We start from the raw sequence: 19,952 nt of genomic DNA on the forward strand, positions 1-19,952 counted from the left end.
AAAGCCCTGAATTCAGTTGTTCTCAGTACCACACGAACAAAAAGGGAAATATAATTAACTCCATAACTGTCAGGTAGATCCTCGTTTTTCCCCTAAAGGAGAAAGGTACATACTTTGGCACCCACACTTTCCATTTCCAAAGGCTCAGAGAGGTTAAACAAGCCACACACGGTTACACGTCTCAGATTTGAGTCCAGTGTCACTTGACTCCAGAGCCTGCGGCTTTATCTGCCATACTATACTGCCACTCTGTACTCATGAGAAGGTGACTTTCTTGGGGTCATCCACCCTCTTCAAGGGCCACTTAAGGGCCGGTGTGGTAGTGTACATCTTTTATATCAGCACTAAAGAGGCAGAGGCAGGTGGATTTCTGAGTTTTTGCTTTTTTTAATGATTTGTTTATTTTTATTTCATGTGCATTGAAGTTTTGCCTGGGTAGGGGTGTTAGACCCCATGAAACTGGAGTTACAGACAATTTGTGAGCTGCCATGTGGGTACTGGGAATTTAACCTGGGTCCTCTGGAAGAGCAGCCAGTGTTGTTAACCACTGAGCCATCTCTACACCACCACCTCATTCTCTCTCTCTCTCTCTCTCTCTCTCTCTCTCTCTCTCTCTCTCTCTCTCTCTCTCTTTCTTCCCTTTTCAGGGTTTCTCTGTGTAGCCCTGGCTGTCCTGGAACTCACTATGTAGACTAGGCTGGCCTCGAATTGAGAGATCTGCCTGCCTCTGCTTCCTGAGTGTTGGCATTGAAGGTATGCCACTATACCCAGCTTCAGAAGATACTGTTTTAGAGTGTGAAGACTGACGAGAATGACCTGAGGGGATGTCAGGGAGAGCAGAGACTTAGAGGGAGGGCTGGGCACAGTGGCACACATCTTTAATCCCAGCACTTGGGAGGCAGGTAGATCTCTAGGAGTTCCAGGCTAGCAAGTTCCAGGCCAGCCAAGGATGTATAGTGAGACCTGGTCGCAAATAGGAAAAAAAAAAAAAAAAAAAAAAAAAAAGGAGGGAAGGAGGAAGAGAGGAGGAGCTTGGTAGGAGCAAGGAATAGCATGTTTACCAACATGTTTAGCTCATCTGAGTCTTTGTGTACCCTGGAATATACCCAGTGACTCCTTCCCACACACTTAATGTGTCTTCTGTTGACTCCAAATAATTCCTCTTGCCTCTTTTTATTTTTCCTATAGTAGAATTTTTGTTTTGTTTTTTCAAGACAGGGTTTCTCTGTGTACAAGTCCTTGGCTGTCCTGGAACTTGCTTTGTAGACCAGGTTGGCCTCAAACTCAGAGATTCACCTGCCTCTGCCTCCTGAGTGCTGGGATTAAAGGCATGCGGCACCACCACCCAGCTACACCAGAATTTTAAAAACATCATTAAATGATACATTTTCAAGAGAAGGATAATGTTATAATTATCTTTGTATCTCTCTTTACACAATACCCAACAAAGTACTCTATATGTATATGGTGGTACCTAGATAAATTATTGAATGAATGAATGAGAATCAGGCAAGAGGGAATATGTGTGTATTTACTGAAGGTCGTTATTGCTGAAGGAAAGAGAACTAAGGGAAAAAGTGGTAGGCTAGAGAGAGAAGAACCCAGAACAAGGATGAGTATAAGTAACACAGGCCTGGTGTGGTTTTCTTGAAGTTCCAACTTCTCAAGAGGCTAAGGCAGAAGGATCACAAACTCTAGGCCTGCCTGGGCCATGGAGTGAGTCGAGGCCAATCTGGGAAACTTAGTGAGATCAATTTTAAAATAAAAAGTCAAAAGAGGGCATGAGCGGTGACTCAGTGGTAAAGAGCTTGTGTGACTCTTGCCGAGGACCTGAGTTCTGTTCCCAGCACTGATGTTGGATGCCTCACAACTGCCTGTAACTTCAGATCCATTGGATCCAACACCTCGGACCACTATGGGCACTGCATTCATGTGTACATACACATGCACAGATGTATACACATAGTAAAAAATAAATCACTTAGAAAGAAAAACGTTTTAAAAACGTAGTTGGTTAGGGTAGCACTCTTTAATCCCAGCAGAGGCAGAGAGGCAGGAGGATCTCTGTGAGTTCAAGGCCAGATAGGTTTACATAGTTACTAGCAAGTAGAGCTTCATAGTGAGACCCTCTTATAAGAAGAAAAAAATAATAAATAATGTGCATCAAATGTGATAGTGCATGACCATAATCCTAGCACTCAGAAAGTAGAGACAGGTGGATCTCTGATTTTTGAGGCCAGCCTGGTCTACACAGTGAGTTCCAAGCCTGCCAAGGCTACATAGTGAGACCTTGTCTCAAAAACAAACAAGCAAACAAGAAACCCCAAGCACAAAAAAATTTGTTACAAATGAGCTGGGAGTATATCTCAGTGATAGAAAACTTACCTAGTAGATGCAAAGTCCTGGGCCGGGTCAGGTTCTAGTCCCACCATTACAAAAGAAAGAGTGCAAATTATAGAGCTGGAAAGATGCTTCAGAGGTTCAAAGCACTGGCTGTTCTTTGGAGGACCCTGGGTCAGCTCCTAGCACCCATACGGTGGTACACAACTCTGCAACTCCAGTTCCAGGGCAGCAGGCACAAGTGTGGTGCACATACATAATACAGGCAAAACACTCATACACATAAAATAAAAATAAATCTTTTTTAAAAAGAAGGCAATGCCAGGTATTGGTGGCGCATGCCTTTAATCCCAGCATTCGGGAGGCAGAGGCAGGCGGATCTTTGTGAGTTCGAGGCCAGCCTGGTCTACAGAGCAAGATCCAGGAAAGGCACAAAGCTACACAGAGAAACCCTGTCTCGAAAAACAAAACAAAACAAAACAAAACAAGAAAGAAAGAAAGAAAGAAAGAAAGAAAGAAAGAAAGAAAGAAAGAAAGAAAGAAAGAAAGAAAGAAAGAAAGAAAAAGAAGGCAAATCACTGCTAATGAATATTGTGTTTACCATGTTTCAGGTTACTATTTTCTCGTATCTTACAATTTCATGTTCACCTTACTTTGCCTTGTAATAGAATTTTTTTAAAACTCCATTAAATGATACAACATCTCAAACTTTCAAAATTGCATTTATTTATTCTGGTGGCGGCACACCCACCCACCACAGAGAGTGAGAGGGGAGGTCAGAGCAGAGCCTGCCACCGCCATGAACTCTACTGTACTTCCCCACCCTGCTGGGTTAAGACCCTCTGAAACTGAGTCAAAGCAAACCTCTTCTCCAACAGCTGTTCCTGTCAGGTATTTTTGCCACCGCGATGGGAGAGTAACTAATACAGGGCAGATGCTGCAACTGTTGCTCTTATTTTTACAGGTAGAAAAGCTTCTCTCAAGGAGATGGACATTTACTCAGTCCTGTGGTCAGGAGGTGACATTACAGGACCGAATGCAGGACTGTCAGCCTAAAGAGCATAGTTCCTGTCTAACTGTGTTGTTCAGGACCTCTTCCCACTCCTGCCCCACTTTTCAAGGCAGGGTTTCCCTGGCTGTCCTGGAACTCACCATATAGACCAGGCTGGCCTTGAACTCAGAGATCTGCCTGCCTCTGCCTCCTGCATGCTGGGACTAAAGGTGTGCGCCACCACGCCCTGCTTCTACACTTACATTTTGAGGCATTTTGCAAACTCTTAATTATGTGATGGTTTATTTGACGTCATTTGTTGACTAACAGCCATGTTATTCAGCTTGTACATCCACTGACAAAGGACCGGCATAAAGACTGCAAGGGAGGAGGCATTGATCTTGGCTCACAGTTTCAGTCCACAGTCTTGGCTTCTTGGCTTTGGAGCTTGTGGTGAGGCAGAAAATGGTGGCAGTGAGAGCGTGTGACAGTGAGAGGGTGACAGTGAGAGGGTGTGACAGTGAGGGTGTGACAGTGAGGGTGTGACAGTGAGGGTGTGGTAGGAGCTGTCACTTGATGCCCACCAGGAAGCAGAGAGAGAGATCAAGGAACCTGGAAGAGCCCGGGCACGACTTTTAAAAGCTTCACCTTGGTGATTCATTTCCTCCAGCTAGGTCTCACTTCCTAAAGTTTCCGGAACATTCCAAATAGAGCTGGAACCAGCATGAAATCCGTGTGGCTGTGAGGGAGTTCAGACTCAGACCACGGCAGTCATTGCTATGACTGTGGGCTCCACAGCGGCAGATTCCCACTGGTTGGTACCTTCAGTTACATCACCCGCTCTCTTTCACAGCAGAGCCTGACAAGTCCTAGTAACTGGTGCCCACGTGACTGAAGCACACAGCCAGGGTTCACCCAGCTCCTCTTCCACTCCCCTCTGTGGTTCGCCTGCCTCACCTCTACCAGCCCCAGCAGCCTGAAGCTGACGCTGAACGAGCAGGCATGAAAGGCCAAGTTCTAGATGATTCCTGGACTCAGCAAACGCTGATCAAGTGACTGCCTCTCTCTGGCTCAGGATGGAGAGGTGCCAGGAAAGATCGAAGCGTCTCCTCTGATGGGTTACACCAGGGCTGCTCGAAGGGATTCTGTGGCAGGAAGGAGGGGGGCAGGGGATTGAATGTCTCTGCGGCTTGCACAGGGCAGCGTGATGGATGAGCAGTGGAAAGCCTTTCTGTGGAACAAGCCAGACCTGTCGCAATAGTATCTCCCCGTGGCCCAGAACTGCATTTCCCTTAAGACATGCTAACTTATGCTCTGGATTTACATGTGGGTGGTGCCTGCCGGCTCCTCCTCAGTGTGCCCGGAGGTTGCCTACAGATGCCCCTGAAGAAGAGGGCATGAGGCAGGTTAGAGCCCTCTTCCCAAGAGTCTTGGGGCCTCGAAACGGATAGCCCTCTAAAAGTCCCCTTGTTCCTGCAGATCCCACCTCTTTCTCAAACAGCGTTCACGTTTTCAGTTTGGAGCAGGCTTGGTGGCGCACGCCTTTAATCCCAGCACTTGGGAGGCAGAGGCAGGCGGATCTCTGTGAGTTCGAGGCCAGCCTGGTCAACAGAGGGAGTTCCAGGTCAGCCAGGGATACACAGAGAAACCCTGTCTCCAAAAACCAAAAAAACCACCACCAGAACATCTTCAGTTTGTATGCACAGTGAGGATATCACCCCCCAACACACACACACACACACACACACACACACACACACACACACACACACACACACACTCCCCCATCCTCTACCATGTCTCCCATTCTCTTGTTCTCTTGAGAAGTGGGAAAAGGGTGTCAGGTGCTCAGCTTTCAGGTCCTTGGCCAAAAAAAAAAAAAAAAAAAAAAAAAAAAAGGTAGAGGTGGGTTGGTTATGAGAACTGCCCCTCATCTTGAATTAGTGTCTTTTCTGGGATCGTAAACGCCCGGGAGTTCCCCCCCAAACATTACCAAATACAGTAGAAAGGTAGCTGTGGCCACCCAGCGATAGAAAAGTAAAAGCGATTCTCGAACGGGGCTTGCTTCAGGCTGGTCAGTTAATGAACCTCGCGGCCCGGTCCCTGCTTTCCTGGCTTCCAGTGGCTTGGTGTGCTTCTGCCAGGCTTTGCATTTTTCTATCTTTTTCTCATTGCGTGGCCCCCTTGTCTTTAAAAGGCTAAACTGCTCTGTACTAAATTTGGTCACGCAGCGCTCCAAGATTCCCTGGAATGTCCTCAAGTTTCAAACAGCTCTGACAGTGAGGCAGGCCCGCCCCCTGGCTTGGGGATTGGCTTCTCCTCCCCGCCTGGGCAGCTGTCAGGTCTTATTGGTTGCTGGTTAGACCAAGCAGGGTCCACTAGCCTTGGGCTGCAGGGAGACTGCGTGTCCCCTGAGCACCTGTGGCACAGTGAGGGGCCCCCACGAGCTGCAATCCTCACCTAGCAGGGGCTTCACACCCAAGCCCACTCAGCTCGACCCAGGCCAGCGCCCCCTCCCCCTTCCCTGCATACCCACCAGCACGCCCACAGACTTGGAAAGAGCCGTTGCCCACTTTGCCAAGATGTCCAAGTCCAAGGTAGCCAAGTATCGGCGGCAGGTGAGTGAAGACCCTGACATCGATAGCCTGCTGTCCACCCTCTCCCCTGAGGAGATGGAAGAGCTGGAGAAGGAGCTGGATGTGGTGGACCCAGATGGGAGCATTCCTGTGGGGCTGCGGCAGAAGAACCAGACGGACAGACAGCCCTCGGGCGGCACATTCAACCGGGAAGCCATGCTCAACTTCTGTGAAAAGGAGACCAAGAAACTCATCCAGAGGGAGATGTCTATAGATGTGAGTGATACACCCTGGAGGAAAATAGGGTGGGGAGGGAGGGCTGGGGCCCCCCACTCCATGAGTAGAACCCTTCTTTTCTTAGAAGAATAAGTCTTACTGGCAGGGGACTAGAATGAGCTTCAGAATAGGTTATTATGCATCATTATGTCAGTGTGAACCTCTGCCCTTAATTTGCTTCGTAAGCAGAAGTTGGATTTGTTGGAGAGACACAACATCTCCAAAATCACATAGGGAAAGGGAGCTGAGAGGTGTCCTTGAAGAGTGCATTGCTGAGCTGATGCCATCCGGGTCTCTCGGCTTGTTTCCTCCATCACCTCCATCCTGTGCTGGTGAGGAGGGAGAAAGAATAGAGTGGTGTTTGGAGCCTCCGGCCACTCAAGACGAGAAAGCCGAGCTGCTCAAATGTCCTGGAGGACAGAGCCCACCCCTGAGAGCAGGGATGGGAAGGTAGGGGGACGCAGTGAAGAGCTGGAACATCGTCCCCACGCCTGCCATCCCCTGGGCCCGTGTTCAAGATGTAACCGGAAAGTGAGGAGTGTGTGGGAAGCCAGGGGACTCAGGAATTCTTGCCCTGTGGGGAAGGTGTTTATTTCTTTACAGCTTTGATCATAATGAATAAATATCAAAACAGATATGGGGGAAATGATAGGCTCTCCTTTGAGAGGCTGGTAATCCAGGGCAGGAAACAGAGAAAAGAAACTCAGTTAAGGCCTTGACACTTTTGTGGCCCCTCCAACTCCCCATTCCCTGGACCCTAAGACTCACTCTGGAGCTGGGCTCTGTTCTTCTCTTCCATCCCCTGGCCTCTGAGCCCAATGGCTGCCTTGCCGACAGTGGCTTCTGGAGATGAGCTCAAACAAACCCAGGGCCTCTCACATGCCTTGTAAGTGTGCTGTTCCCTTTGCACTATCCACCAACCCCGAAAACTAAAGCCCTAATTTAATTATAAAGCAAGAGGTTTAGGTCAAAGAACAGCCGAGGAACTCTGGTACTCATGGGACTTTGATTCTCCAACATTTCTGCTCTTAGCAAATACTGTGCTCCAGCTCTCTCTTCTGTCCCCCAGTTCCCTGGCCCCGTCCAGGGATGTACTTATTTCTTCAAATGAAGCCAAGTCAAGGAATAGAGGGCGAGACAGTATGCATCCTCGGAGGAGATGGTGCCCTTAGGACCACTTTTCCTTATGGAAATAGTCTGTTACAGTCCACTGCTCCTCATGCAGGTAAAGGGCATGTGTTAGCATAATGGCCCGCTGGAGTTTGAAATGGACACTGAGTAGTGTGGTCAGGAGTCTCTGCAAACTGGGGGGATGTGAATGAGCCCTAACATGTAGCCTCTTTAGCATTACCACCAGATTGAGTGTGAAGTCAAGGCCTAACATTTAAGTACCAGAAAAACTCTGTGTGAGTACCAGCAACTCTTACTGTCCTGTCTGTAAAACTCCCAAGACACTCCAGGTCACCTAGATCTTGAGAACAGTACCCGCTCCAGGGGCTGTTGAGGTGACTAAGTGGGGGGGGGGGGAGTGCTTGGCACAGAACCTGGCACATAAGCACTCGATAAACAGCAGCAGGGGATCACTGAGTGATCACCCCAACCATCTTCTTTTTTTCTTTTTTTAATTTTAGTTTGTGCTTTTTTGAGACAGGGTTTCTCTGTGTAGCCCTGGCTGTCTTTGAACTCACTCTGTAGACTAACTAGGCTGGCCTTGAACTCAGAGATCCGCCTGCCTCTCCCTCCCCAGTGCTGGGATTAAAGGCATACGCTAGCACTGCCCAGCTCCAACCTTCTCTTTCAAAACCTTACCAGTCTTAGGAGATGGTATTTTTATCCCCAGCATAAGAAAAAGTCTCAATGAGGTTAAATACCTGTCCCAAAGCGACACTGCTAATAAGTCAGGCAGCTGCCTTTGAAGTTTGTACTTCCTTCCTCTTTCCGATTACATTAGGGTATCAGAGTATGAAGGGGAGACAATGCAAACCCTTCTGTATTTTTTTGTCTTTTTTTTTTTTTTTCAGAGCTGAGGACCGAACCCAGGGCCTTGCACTTGCTAGGCAAGCGCTCTACCACTGAGCTAAGTCCCCGGCCCCAACCTCCCCCCTTCTTTATTTTTGAGACAGGTAGCTCAGGCTTGCATCAAACTCACAGCTAGTGAGGGTGACTCTGAACTCCCGACCCTGCTTCTCCCTCGGAAGCAGTGGGATCACAGACACATGCCACCATGCCCAGTTTACACAACTGAACTCGGAGTCCTTGGTGCCAGCTGCGTTCCATTGGGGCCATCCAGCAGCTGCTTATGAGAGCCCTCGAGAGATGCTCGAGGTCCGTGTGCTTGTGTGTTCTGCGAGGAGCAGTGGCCGTGACGGTCTGCCGGAAGGCTGGTCTCCCATTTTCTGAGGGGTACCTTTAACTATTAAACCAACTATCGATGAGGGAGAGATGCTGGGCGACATCAAGGAACTCTCCTTAAATCCTGTCAATAGGACGATGGCATTATGAACATTCTTTTAAAAGAATGTTTGTGTTTTAGACATATGTAATAAACTATTCTTAGGAAGATCGATCGATCGAATTGGGGGATTTGCTTTAAAATGACAGGGATGGGAGTGTGGACAGGACAGTGCTGGTCTGGAGTTGGCCTGTGGAAGCTGGATGTCGGGTCCACATGAGTGTTTATTGCATTGTTCTCCACTTCCATTTGAAACTTACCATACTGAGGAAAAGTTCAATAGGAGAGTGGTAAGTAGGGCCATTCAGCTTTTCCTGCGAGGGGAACCCTAAGACTCATACTGTGGCTGGAGTGCCAGGGTCTAGACCATGAAACAGACTGGGACTACATCTTCCTCACTGGGCTGGAACGTTCCAGGGATCCTTTGGACTGGTTAGCATGGTTTCCACAAATATTCCTCCCAGACCTCTTCCAGGTCACCACCTCTAAGTAGTCATCCCAGATTCTTAGGCAAAGCTGGGCACCTTGATCGAGCATCCTGGTATTATAAGGTTCAGGACATTTATCATTAGAGAAGGGGGTGCCCGTGTGTGTCGTGGTGTGCATGTGTAAATCACAGGACAGTTTTCGGGAGTCAGTTCTCGGCTTCCCCTGGAGCTTCCAAAGGATGTAACTCATGTTGTCAGGTCTGCACAGCAAGCGCTTTTCCTCTTGCTGACTCATTTTTTTCTCATGGTGATGGAGACCAAATCCAGGGGCTGGAGCATAGCAAGTGTCCGCCCTGCTGTGGAGGTGCGGACCCCTGCCCTTCTTTTTCATTTCATTTTATCTATCTATCTATCTATCTATCTATCTATCTATCTATCTATCTATCTATCTATCTATTTATTTATAATTTTCTGCTTTCTTGGCTGTTTCCCTCACCACCACATATGATTCAGGAGGCAAATACTTACATAAGGCCTCCACACCGAAGATCCCCAGCCGCTTATGAAATGAAGTTCAGTTAGCAGGGGATTCAGGGAAGGCTGGAGGCCCTTGTCCTGCCTGTAAATGGGGAGGCTCTGGCACCAATCTTCTCTCTGGTCCTCTGGGAGTTCTCCCTCAGCCCAGGTGGAAGACAGAGCCCGAAGCCAGTGCGTTAGCCAGCAGTGGAGTGAAATTGTCCTTGTCTCGTGTTTCAGGGACCAGATCCCAACAGGCCAATTCTTCTTCTCTCCCCTCCCCAAGTGTGTGTGGGGGGAGACCCTCAGCCTACCTCCCTTGTCCTTCTCTTTAGGGTGACAGGGACCCAGGATTAGCACCTGCATGAAACCGGGGTCAGGGGCCAGGGCAGCTGGGCTAAGGGGCGGAGGAAGCTCTTTTAGGTTTTCCCCAGAGGTTAACTCGAGACTCTGAGCAACCCACTGCTGGCCCTGAGCTTCTGACTGCGACTCCTCCTCCACAGACCCTTCCTCCAGCCTCGGTTCAACTCCATGCCCCTGGGCTCCCTGCATGAATGGGAAGGCCGGAGGCCGTGGCACCAACCCCCAGAATGCCCTTTGCAGATGGCTGGGCTCTTGGGAACACACCAGAAAGCACGGCTCAACGATTAAGGAGATTAACCCTCACTGGTACACACTCAAAATAGCCCTGGAGGCCTGAGGAGAGGGGGAGGAAGAGGTGAAGGGAGCCTGGAAACCCAGGTAGGCACAAGCACACACCTAGAAAAGGCTCGACAAGTTTAAAAACCACCGCCAGCTGTAGTTTGGAAAAGCGGCTGACTGTCTTCAGCTAGGAGGTGGGGACCTGCGGGTGTTTGTCTCAATGTGTTGTTTTTAAATCTTTCGTTCAGTTGCTGTGTATGTAATATTTAGAGAATTTTTTTTGCAAGCGAGGCAGGTACAAGAACTGGATCCCACCTGCAGCACGGCCTCTGATGCTTGTCCCTTCTTGGGACAGCAGGTCTGAGACCTTGAGACCTTGGCTAGATGGGAAACGGGGGAGGGGGAGCCAGCCGGATGAGCAGGAGTGAGGAGGACTTGCAGGTACGGAATGGCCCACCAGTGGGAGGGAGGTGGGGATGGCTTCACAGTCTGCTGGAGTGCTGCTGCCCAAGGGAGCCCCAGCAACACGGACAGTCGGAAGCATCAGGGTTTCAAGGACTTCGTGGTCCCCAGGGCTTTCATCTAGCCTATCTACCCTCCCCCGACTCTCTCCCTCCTCCAAGAGACTATGGAGTTAGGGTGTCAGCTCGTGCCAGCATGTCCACAGCTAGCCCAGAGTAGGCAAGCCTGGAGTGATAGGGGCTAAGAGAGATTTGCAGCCTCTCTCTCTCTCTCTCTCTCTCTCTCTCTCTCTCTCTCTCTCTCTCTCTCTCTCTCTGTGTGTGTGTGTGTGTGTGTGTACCCTCAAAGCAAAAATGGCCACAGCATAGGGGTGGAAGGAGGAAGAAGCTGAAATTCACGTGCCTGCCAAGTTGGATAAGCAGGAATATCCTGATCCACAGAGGCATTCACGCTAGGCATCACAAGAGAAAAAGGTGGCTGACGTCCAGGGCGTAAATCCTTGCTCAGGGCTTCTCAGCAGCAGGTCCAGGCATGGGATGGAAAAGCGTAGGTGCCTGGACTCAGCTAGACCCAGACTTGGGCTCTGCTTCTGCCCCTTCCAGCCCCAGTGAAGAAAGGGAGAACAGTAATTTATTTAGCGTGTTCTGGTGCCAAGGGCATTACCAATACCATCTCATTGGCTTAGCTTCTTCAGCTCCATTACTTGTCAGGTAGAAACGATAAGATCAGCCTCAAAGGGCTATTGGAGGATTAAACAGGATAAGGTATTGAGAGTTTAGTTCCTCAGGAAAGACACTTTCTCCAGTCTCAATTCATCAGGCTTTGTATCTGTGCAGATGCCAAAACGACATTACAAAAATTCTCACGAGGTTAAAAAAAAAGTCTGTCCTTAGGAGTGAGGTGGTGGCAAGCAGGGGTGAAGGGGGAGGAGAAGAGCAAGGAACTAGTTAAGGAGGGAGGCAAGCGTTCTTTGTTGCTTACCGCCTGGCTCCCGTCACCTCATTTCTCGGAGCCAACTTTATTTCGCTCTGCCACCCCCACCCCAGGCTTAGGGACCCATACTGATTCACTGGTTTTGACAAATGGCAGAGGAGAGAGAGCTGAGGGACCTTTCAGACAGGGAGAGCTCTCCTTGTCAGCCATGTTCCATCCCAGCACGATCTCGGAAAAGCCAGGGCTGCTTTGGGAGTTTGGGCCTCAGCTCTCTCTGGGGTCCACTACAGAGGCCAGGTCCAGGTCGTCAGGACACTGTTTACAAACAGCTAGGAATAGAAAGGCCTCCTGCTCCTCAGCTCCACCCTCTCCTCCCCTCACTTCTTCCCTGTTGGGGATCCCCAGGCTCCACAGCAGCCCTGACTCCCAGGTCAGGTGGCAGGACCAGCAGACCGCCTGCCTCCTGTGCCAAGAGGTGCTGTGTCCTCCGATCAGGGCTTCAGGCGGCACCGCGGGTGCTGACTGTGTGGAGTCCGGTGGCTGGAATCGTCCTCTTCAGAGGCCAAGCAGATCTGGATTCCCATCCTGCTCTGCTGAGTGCATGATCTGGACAAGTTACTGTACCTGCCGGAGCATCTGTCACGTGGGAGTGAGATGCCTGGTCCTGGGGTAATCTGCAAAGGGCCCCAAGAAATGTGCTGGGCTGGACATCTGGAACTGAAGGCCCATGAACATTTGTTTCTTCCCTGCCCTTCACTCCAACTCAGCCCGCTCACTCCCCTCCCCACACTTATGCCTCCTTCTCCCTCATCCCCTTCTCTTCTAGTGAAGGATGGATGGTACCCAGAGCCTCACACATTTGAAGCCTAGGCGCTGACCTACACCCCAGCCTCTTCATCCCTTTACACACAGTATTCATGAATCATGCGTTATGCTTATAAGGACAAGGAGGACTCTACTAAATCATTAATTCCTCAACTGTTCATTGAGCTTCAACTATATTGGGCATTTTTGAATTGCTAGGACAGAGTGGGTAATATAGGGACTGTCCTTGTTGCCACAAAGATTATATTTATTCTTTTTTAATTTTTCTTTTCTGTACACTAGTGTTTTGCCTACATGTATTTCTAGTTACAGACAGTTGTGAGCTACCATGTGGGTGCTGGGAATTGAACCCAGGTCCTCTGGAAGAGCAGCCAGTGCTCTTAACCGCTGAGCCATCTCTCCAGCCCCTTATACTTATGCCTATGGTCAAAATAGATATCATACTTTGCTTTGTGTTGCTATGATAAAGACCACGACCAAAAGCAGGTTGGGGAGGAGAGGGCTTATTTGGTTTGTGTGTCCGGATCACAGTCCATCATTGAGGGTCGCCAAGGTGAGAACTCAAACAGGACAGGAACCAGGAGGCAGGAACTAACGCCGAGCCTGTGGAGGAGTGCTGCTTACTGGCTTGCTCTCTGTGGCCTGCTCAGCCTGCTTATTTATTCAACCTGCCCAGGAGTGGCACTACCTACAGTGTGCTGGGCCCTTCCATATCAACCATTGATCAGGAAAATGACCCCATAGACTTGCCTACAGACCAATCTGATGAAGATGTTTTTTCAATTGAGGTTCCCCTTTCCAGATAACCCCAGCTTGTATGTCAAGCTGACAAAACAAACAAACAAACAAAAAACCCTAATCAGCACAATAGACACTATATCTGTGTGTACATATGCGTGTATATATGTCACATACAACATACACATATGTAACATGTATCTTGTATATGATTTTTAAAAAGTGTAAATCTGTTTAAGGAAAGAGTATATGATCAACTAAAGGAGGGGCCCATTTCCAACAGGGTCATCGGAGGCTTCAGCACCATAAAGATGGCAGTCGTTCAGTCTGGGGCAAAATCGGCCCTGGGAAGGCCTGGAGAGGCGGCTTCCAAGGGGAGAGCATACGAAGGCCTGGAGTGGGAGCAGCTGACTGTGTCAGAGGAAACTGGCTAGGGACACTGGAGCAGAGCTGGGGGAGATGAGGAAGGCCCGGAGGAGACAGGGTTCAGTTAGTGCAAGGCCTTTTAGGGACACAGAGGAGATTGGTTTGTCTCAGTTTATTTTTGTGGTGATGAGGATCAGACCCAGAGTTCTGCATGCGCGCTAACTAAGTTCTCTACCACTAACGTACACCACAGCCAGAAATTTTCATTTTTTTTTGTTTTGAGACAGGGTTTCTCTGTGTAACAGCTCTGGCTGTTCTGGAACTCACTCTGTAGACCAGGCAGGCCTTGAACTCACAGAGATCTGCCTCTGCCTTCCAAGTGCTGGGATTAAAGGCCTGTGCCAGCCAGCCAGACGAAATTTATTTATTTATTTATTTATTTATTTATTTATTTATTTATTTATTTTATTTTTATTATTATTATTTTTTTTTTTGAGATGAGGTCTCATGTGGCCCAGGCTACTCTGAAACTTGCTATATAATTAAGTGTGATCTTGAACTTCTGATCCTCCTGCATCCATCTCCCAAGTGCTGAGATTAAAAACATGTACTCCTCCACCCGCTTTTATGAGGTTCTGAGCATCCAACCCCGAGGCGTCCGCACACGTTAGGCAGACACTCTCAGAGCTGAGCCCCACCCCCCGCTGCTGAAGTTTGGATTTCCGGTCCACTTGCAGAGTCTGACCGGTGATCAGAGCTGCACCTGGAGAGGCTCGCCTGGCAGCTTTCAGATGAGCAGAGTGGAGGCGAGCAGGACAGGAAAGGGGAGAGCGGCAGAGCGCGAAGCAGTCACCTGGGGAAGGCTGCGGAAGGCCGAGGCAGAGTCCAGAATCCCCTCTCAAGGTAGCGCAGGACCGGCTGATGTGCGGAGGGAAAGAGGAGCTGTGGACTCAGATGATGTTTGTGTGTTTTGAGACAGGGTCTCAGTCTGTAACCCGGCTGTCTCGAAAGTCACTGTCCTCTGTCTCCCTAGTGCTGGGATTTGAGTGTGCACCACCACAGCTGGCCCGCTGGATTAATCTGATGACACTTACGGAGATGGCAAACGGCAGAGGAGTGGTTTGGGAAGTGCCAGAATTCCAATTTGAGCCCATTAGATAAGTTCACTTGCTAATAAGATCCCCAAGTGGAAATGCCTGGTTGCCAGGGGGTATGCAAGTCTTAGGCTGGAGGAGCCATTAGCATGTGAATGATAGTTAACTTATTAAAACAGTTTTTCTGATTTATGTATTTTATGTTTGTGAATGTTTTGCTTTTATGTATGTGTGTGCACCACCTGTGTGCCTGGTACCCTCAGAGGCCCCAAGAAGGCGCTGGATTCCCTGAAACAGAGGTCATAGGTGGTTGTGAGCTGGGCGGTGGGAACCACTTTCTGCAAGACAGCAAGTGCTCGTAACCACTGATACATCTGTCCACCCCTATGAATAATATTTAAAACCCTGAGCCTGGAAGGTGTCGCTTGGGAGTGGGTGTGGGTGGAGAAGAACAGAGGGCTAAGGGCAGAGTCCTTCATTATATCAACATTTAGACATCGGAAGAGGAGAGAGAGCTGATGGAAGGACTGAGAGGTAGGAGGGGAACCTGTCCTCTCATAGACTCCATGGGGAAAGAGGATTCAAGGAAGAGCTCGCCACTCCCCACATTGTCCTTGTTGCCTTGTTGCTGAGAGGTTTAACAAGATGAAGACAGAGGATCAGCCACAGTGCCTGCAAGATGGCAGCCACTGGGGGCTGGAGAGATGGCTCAGAGGTTAAGAGCACCGACTGTTCTTTCAGAGGTCCTGAGTTCAATTCCCAGCAACCACATGGTGGCTCACTACCATCTGCAATGCAATCTGGCGCCCTCTTCTGTATACATAATAAATAAATAAATTAGCAGCCACTGGAACCTAATGGAATTATTGCACTGAGGCAATCTCTCTCTCTCTCTCTCTCCCCCGCCCTTTGTTCTAATATAATCAAAAGAGCCAAAGTAAATGTGGCATCAGGGAGGACTTATGAGCCAGGGAACCTTGTTGCCCATCTGTATGCTGTTGGAAATGATTCAGCAGAAAGGAAAACTTTGATGATGAGGAAGGGGTGGAGCTCATGGCAGCTGGCAGCCAGGCAGTCTTTCTTCTGCACGGTGTGGGGCAGGGGCAGGGGCGGGGGGGGGGGGGGGGGGGGGGGGAGCTAGCGGTGATGCGTCCAGATTGACAGGTGTGCGGAGTGAGTGGTGAGGCTGATCTCTGATGCGTTGACATGTGCACAGCGTGATCTGGGAAGATGGCACTGGCAGCCATATATAGGCTGGACTGAAGCAGGGAGAATTTTAGGAGGCTGTGCAATAGTCAGAGGTCAAGGCCTAGGTCACCAGAAGAATGCTCAGCGCTTCCTGGGAGAGGGGGAGAAAACAGGGAAACACTTCTGGTCAAGAAACCTGGCATGCAAGCTGTCACCCGACAACAGCCAGCCCCAGAGATGCTTAAAGGCCCAGTAGCCTCTCTACCTTCATGTGCATCTGTCTGTCTTCAAGGCCACCCACGCCCAGGCCAGGGGAGCACACAGGTCCTATCCCGGTACCCAATTGACAGCCGAGTGGGGGGATTTGGCTAATTCCCTGCTGCCTGCTGACCAACTGTGTGGCCTCAGACAAGCGTTTAACATTTATAAGCCTTACCTTCTTTTGTTTTTATTCTTTAATGCCTTTTTAGTAGTGCATTTGCTCTTCACTGAGTGGGTTTTCCCCCCAATACATGTTTTCCTGCAACATAAAACACATGCAGGAGTGTGCATGAATTGTAAGTGTAGACAGAGTTGAGTGACCGGCCAGAGTGATCGAGAAATTGAACATCAGCAGGGCAGTACCACAGTACCCACCCAAACTCCCTCTCCAAGGGTAACTCCTCTCTTGACTTCCGACCATATAGGTTAGTTTTGTCTGTTTTTAGGGACTCATACAGGAAGAGTTCTCTGTCTGGAGTCTTTCACTTCCACGGTCTGTTGGTAAAGTTCAGTTGTGGTGGTGTCCACAGCATTTTTAAACCTCCATCCTGTTCAGTAGTCTACAACATGAATCTATCACAACTTAATTACTCCATCTCCCTGGTAATGGGAATGTGGGTTGTTTCCAGGCTTGGGTTATTCATTATAACTGATGATGCTAACGGAAGAACATGTTTCTTGCACTCAAGACTTCCTTTCTGTTTGGTATGTATTTAGGTGTAGAATTTATGGTTCATAGGAAACACATAGGACACTTGACTTACTTCAAGGGATGGTGTTACTGATTTGAAGAGTCTTTGTGGAGATGAGCTGCAGAAAGATTGAGATGTTAACACCATGCTTTGCAAATAGCAGGTGCTTGCTGGATAGCCACTGTGGTCCTTTCCAGTTGAACCCGTCTCTGAGAGCGGCTAGTGTGCAGGCACGTTCTTTGGACATACTTGGCCTCCATCTTCCTAACCCAACCTGCTAAGAGTCAGACACTCCCCTAAAGCTCAGGTTAGGTTCTTTTACTCCGAACTCTCTAGTTTTTTTTCCAGAAGGTGGTGACTCAGATGGTACCTTCTGACTGGGCATGGAGGCAGAAGCAGGTGGATCTCTCTGAGTTAGAGACCAGCCTGGATTATATAGCGAATTCTAGCACAGCCAGAGCTATGTGGCAGAGAAACCCTGTCTTGAAAACCCATAAGTAAACAAAAGAAAAATAAAAAGAAAGGCGTTTTCCACTTCATGCCTCCTCCGGAGCTCCTTGGTGTTGCTCGCTCCAGTGTGGTCTGCCGTCTCTTCAGCTAAGTTTTCAGGCCCTTCTTAGTTTACTTAGTTTCCTCCTTAGTTTATGTCTGAGTTTTGGGTCATTCTAAACATTGTTCTCAGTTCTCAGATTTAATCTTCTCCCGCCTGTCATCACCCAGTGTGGATAAGATTGTTTGTATTTCTACTCCACATCCAAACCTCCAGTCATACCTGGAGAAGATGTGATGTGATAGCCGTGTTCATCGGCACCTCTGAATTAAAACCCCAGAACCTCAGCTGAGCCCTCGAGGCTGCCCAGGGCGTCTTGCCGTGTGCCTCTCACTCCCCAAAGAGGTTATTTCAAAGGCCAGCCGTTCTCTACGAACACTGTTATGGAATAACAGTGGAACCATCTCTCTTTTCATTCTTAAACAGATGACCCAGCCCGTATTTCACAGAGAAACACGAGGCCAACAGGGGAGGTGCTTGAAAACCTACCAGCATTCCCAAATGCGAGCACTCTCTCATCCTATCTGGATGGCATCTGTTCTCCTGTCCCCATCCCTTTTGGGTTCCACTCACTCCTGCCCCCACAAAGACCTCTGCACGCCCCCTTCCATCTTCAGCATCCCTGACTACTGTCTCCAGGCCTCCTTTGCTTCCTAGCCAGGCCATAGAAGAGGCATCACCACTGAGCATCCCCTGTCAGCGTCTGCCTCACCACCACGATGCTACCAGCTTTGATGGGGCAGCCTGGGACCTCCCTGGTGCTGGGTCCATGGAATACGCTTTGGTCTTGATCCTACTTAATTTACTATGGCATTCAATCATTCTCTTGTTCTTAAAACGCCGACTTCTGTGACGACACCAAGACACCACATTCACCTGGTTCCCCCCTTTTCCTCCCTAACTACTCCTTCCTGGTTCCTGAAATGGCTGCGTATCACCGTGTCCTCTGCAGGCTTCCTCAGGAGCCTTCCAGCCCCACAGATGCTGCTACCACCCTGTGCTCAGTCTCTATCTATGGCCTAGATCTATAGTTTGGGTTCTAGATCACCCAGTTGCCTCTTGGATACCTCAGGTGTCTCAAATTCAACCAGTCTAAAAATAAATTAGTCATTGACACCCCACCTTACCCCAAAACCTGCCTTTCCTCGACTTTCTGCACTTTGGCAACTACAAGCACCATCTAACCTGGAACCAAGGTCATACCCCTGGAGGTTAGGCAGCCCTCGTCTCTCTCCCAGTTTCCAGACCTCACTAGTGATAGAATCCTGCCTGTCCTATCCCTGGGGTCTCTTCGCTCCTCCTCTCTACTCTACCAGCAACCGGCCATCGCCTCAGCCATATCACATATCAAAAAGATGCATGCCATGGCCCCTAACTGCCCTCCCTGCCTCTCTTCTCTTGACATTACCCTGCCCTCTTCTCCGCTGCCAGAGTCTCAGGAGAAGATGAAATCATGATCTTAACCACTCCCTGCAGAAAAGCCTTCAGTTGCTCAACAGAGCTTCCGTGATCAAATTTACCCTCCTGAGCGTGGCTTAAGAGGTCCTTGGTGAGCCAGCAACCCTGCCGAGCCTCTGAGGCTCTTCTCCTTCACCTCCACCCTTTGCTGGCTGCAGTGGGAGACCATTCACTGGCTCTTCCTAGCTGCCAAGCCTTGCATTGCTCCCTCGGTGCCTTTAAAGGTTCCATCGTCTAAGTGGGATGGATGCTAGGTCTCTGTAGCCTTACTCCACACTCACCTCCTTTAGAAAGATTTCCTGGCTGAGCAGTGGTGGCACACGCCTTTAATCCCAGCACTTGAGAAGCAGAGGCAGGCGGATCTCTGTGAGTTCGAGGCCAGACTAGTCTACAGAGTTGAGTTCCAGGACAGCAAAGACTACACAGAAAAATCCTGTCTGGGGGGGGGGGGGATAACAACAACAAAAATAAACAAAAAACAAAAACCACCACCAGCAGCAACAAACAACTCCAACCAACCAACCAAAACCCAAAGATTTCCTGAATTCCAGTCTGGAATTGCATTCCTATGTTCAGAAGTGCCCACTGCAGTGTCTGGCCCTACACACCCCAGGGTACACGCGGCTCTGGCCCTGCACACCCAGGTACATGTGGCTCTGGCACTACACACTCTAGGTACACACGGCTCTGGCACTGCACACCCAGGTACCCACGGCACATCATTTCAATGTTGTCTGTCTCCTTCTGTTCTTTCCCAAACTCCTCTTCCTCCTCCTTCCTCCTCTTTCTTCTCCTCTTCTTCCTCTTCCCCCATTACTACTTCTCCCTCTTTAATTTTTAGAACTTTATTATTGTGTGTGTATGACTCTGCATGTGTATGTTTGTGCACACGAGTGTGGGCTTGCATGTGTCACACAGCTGTGTGGAGGTCAGGGGACAGTTCTGAGGGGTCTCTTCTCTTCTTCCACCACAGATTCTGAGGGGTGACTGAGGTCACCAGGCTCCCGGGTCAAAATGATGACTGTTCAAGTCCAATGACTTGTGGGACAAGAGAAGTTTGTAAATGCTGTTTTTATTTTATTTTACTTATCTAGGGTGGGGTTCACATGCCACGGTACACTTGGGGAGGTCAGAGGACAGCTTGCAGAAGTTGGTTCTCTCCTT

The 19,952-nt window shown here is 49.3% G+C and overlaps 1 protein-coding gene across 1 annotated transcript in view; it reads left to right on the forward strand.

The window, feature by feature from the left end:
* Nucleotides 1-5,712: 5,712 nt before the first annotated feature.
* Nucleotides 5,713-19,952, forward strand: part of Lmod1 (leiomodin 1) — a 41,926-nt gene continuing 27,686 nt past the window's right edge. Inside the window, exon 1 of the mRNA XM_006982442.4 lies at nucleotides 5,713-6,183. Within this exon, the coding sequence (XP_006982504.1) occupies nucleotides 5,914-6,183 (270 nt within the window). The 5' untranslated portion in view covers nucleotides 5,713-5,913. The remainder of the gene's footprint in view (nucleotides 6,184-19,952) is intronic.

Source organism: Peromyscus maniculatus, chromosome 11, assembly GCF_049852395.1.
Source record: "Peromyscus maniculatus bairdii isolate BWxNUB_F1_BW_parent chromosome 11, HU_Pman_BW_mat_3.1, whole genome shotgun sequence".
In the NCBI taxonomy this organism is placed as follows: Eukaryota; Metazoa; Chordata; class Mammalia; order Rodentia; family Cricetidae; genus Peromyscus; species Peromyscus maniculatus.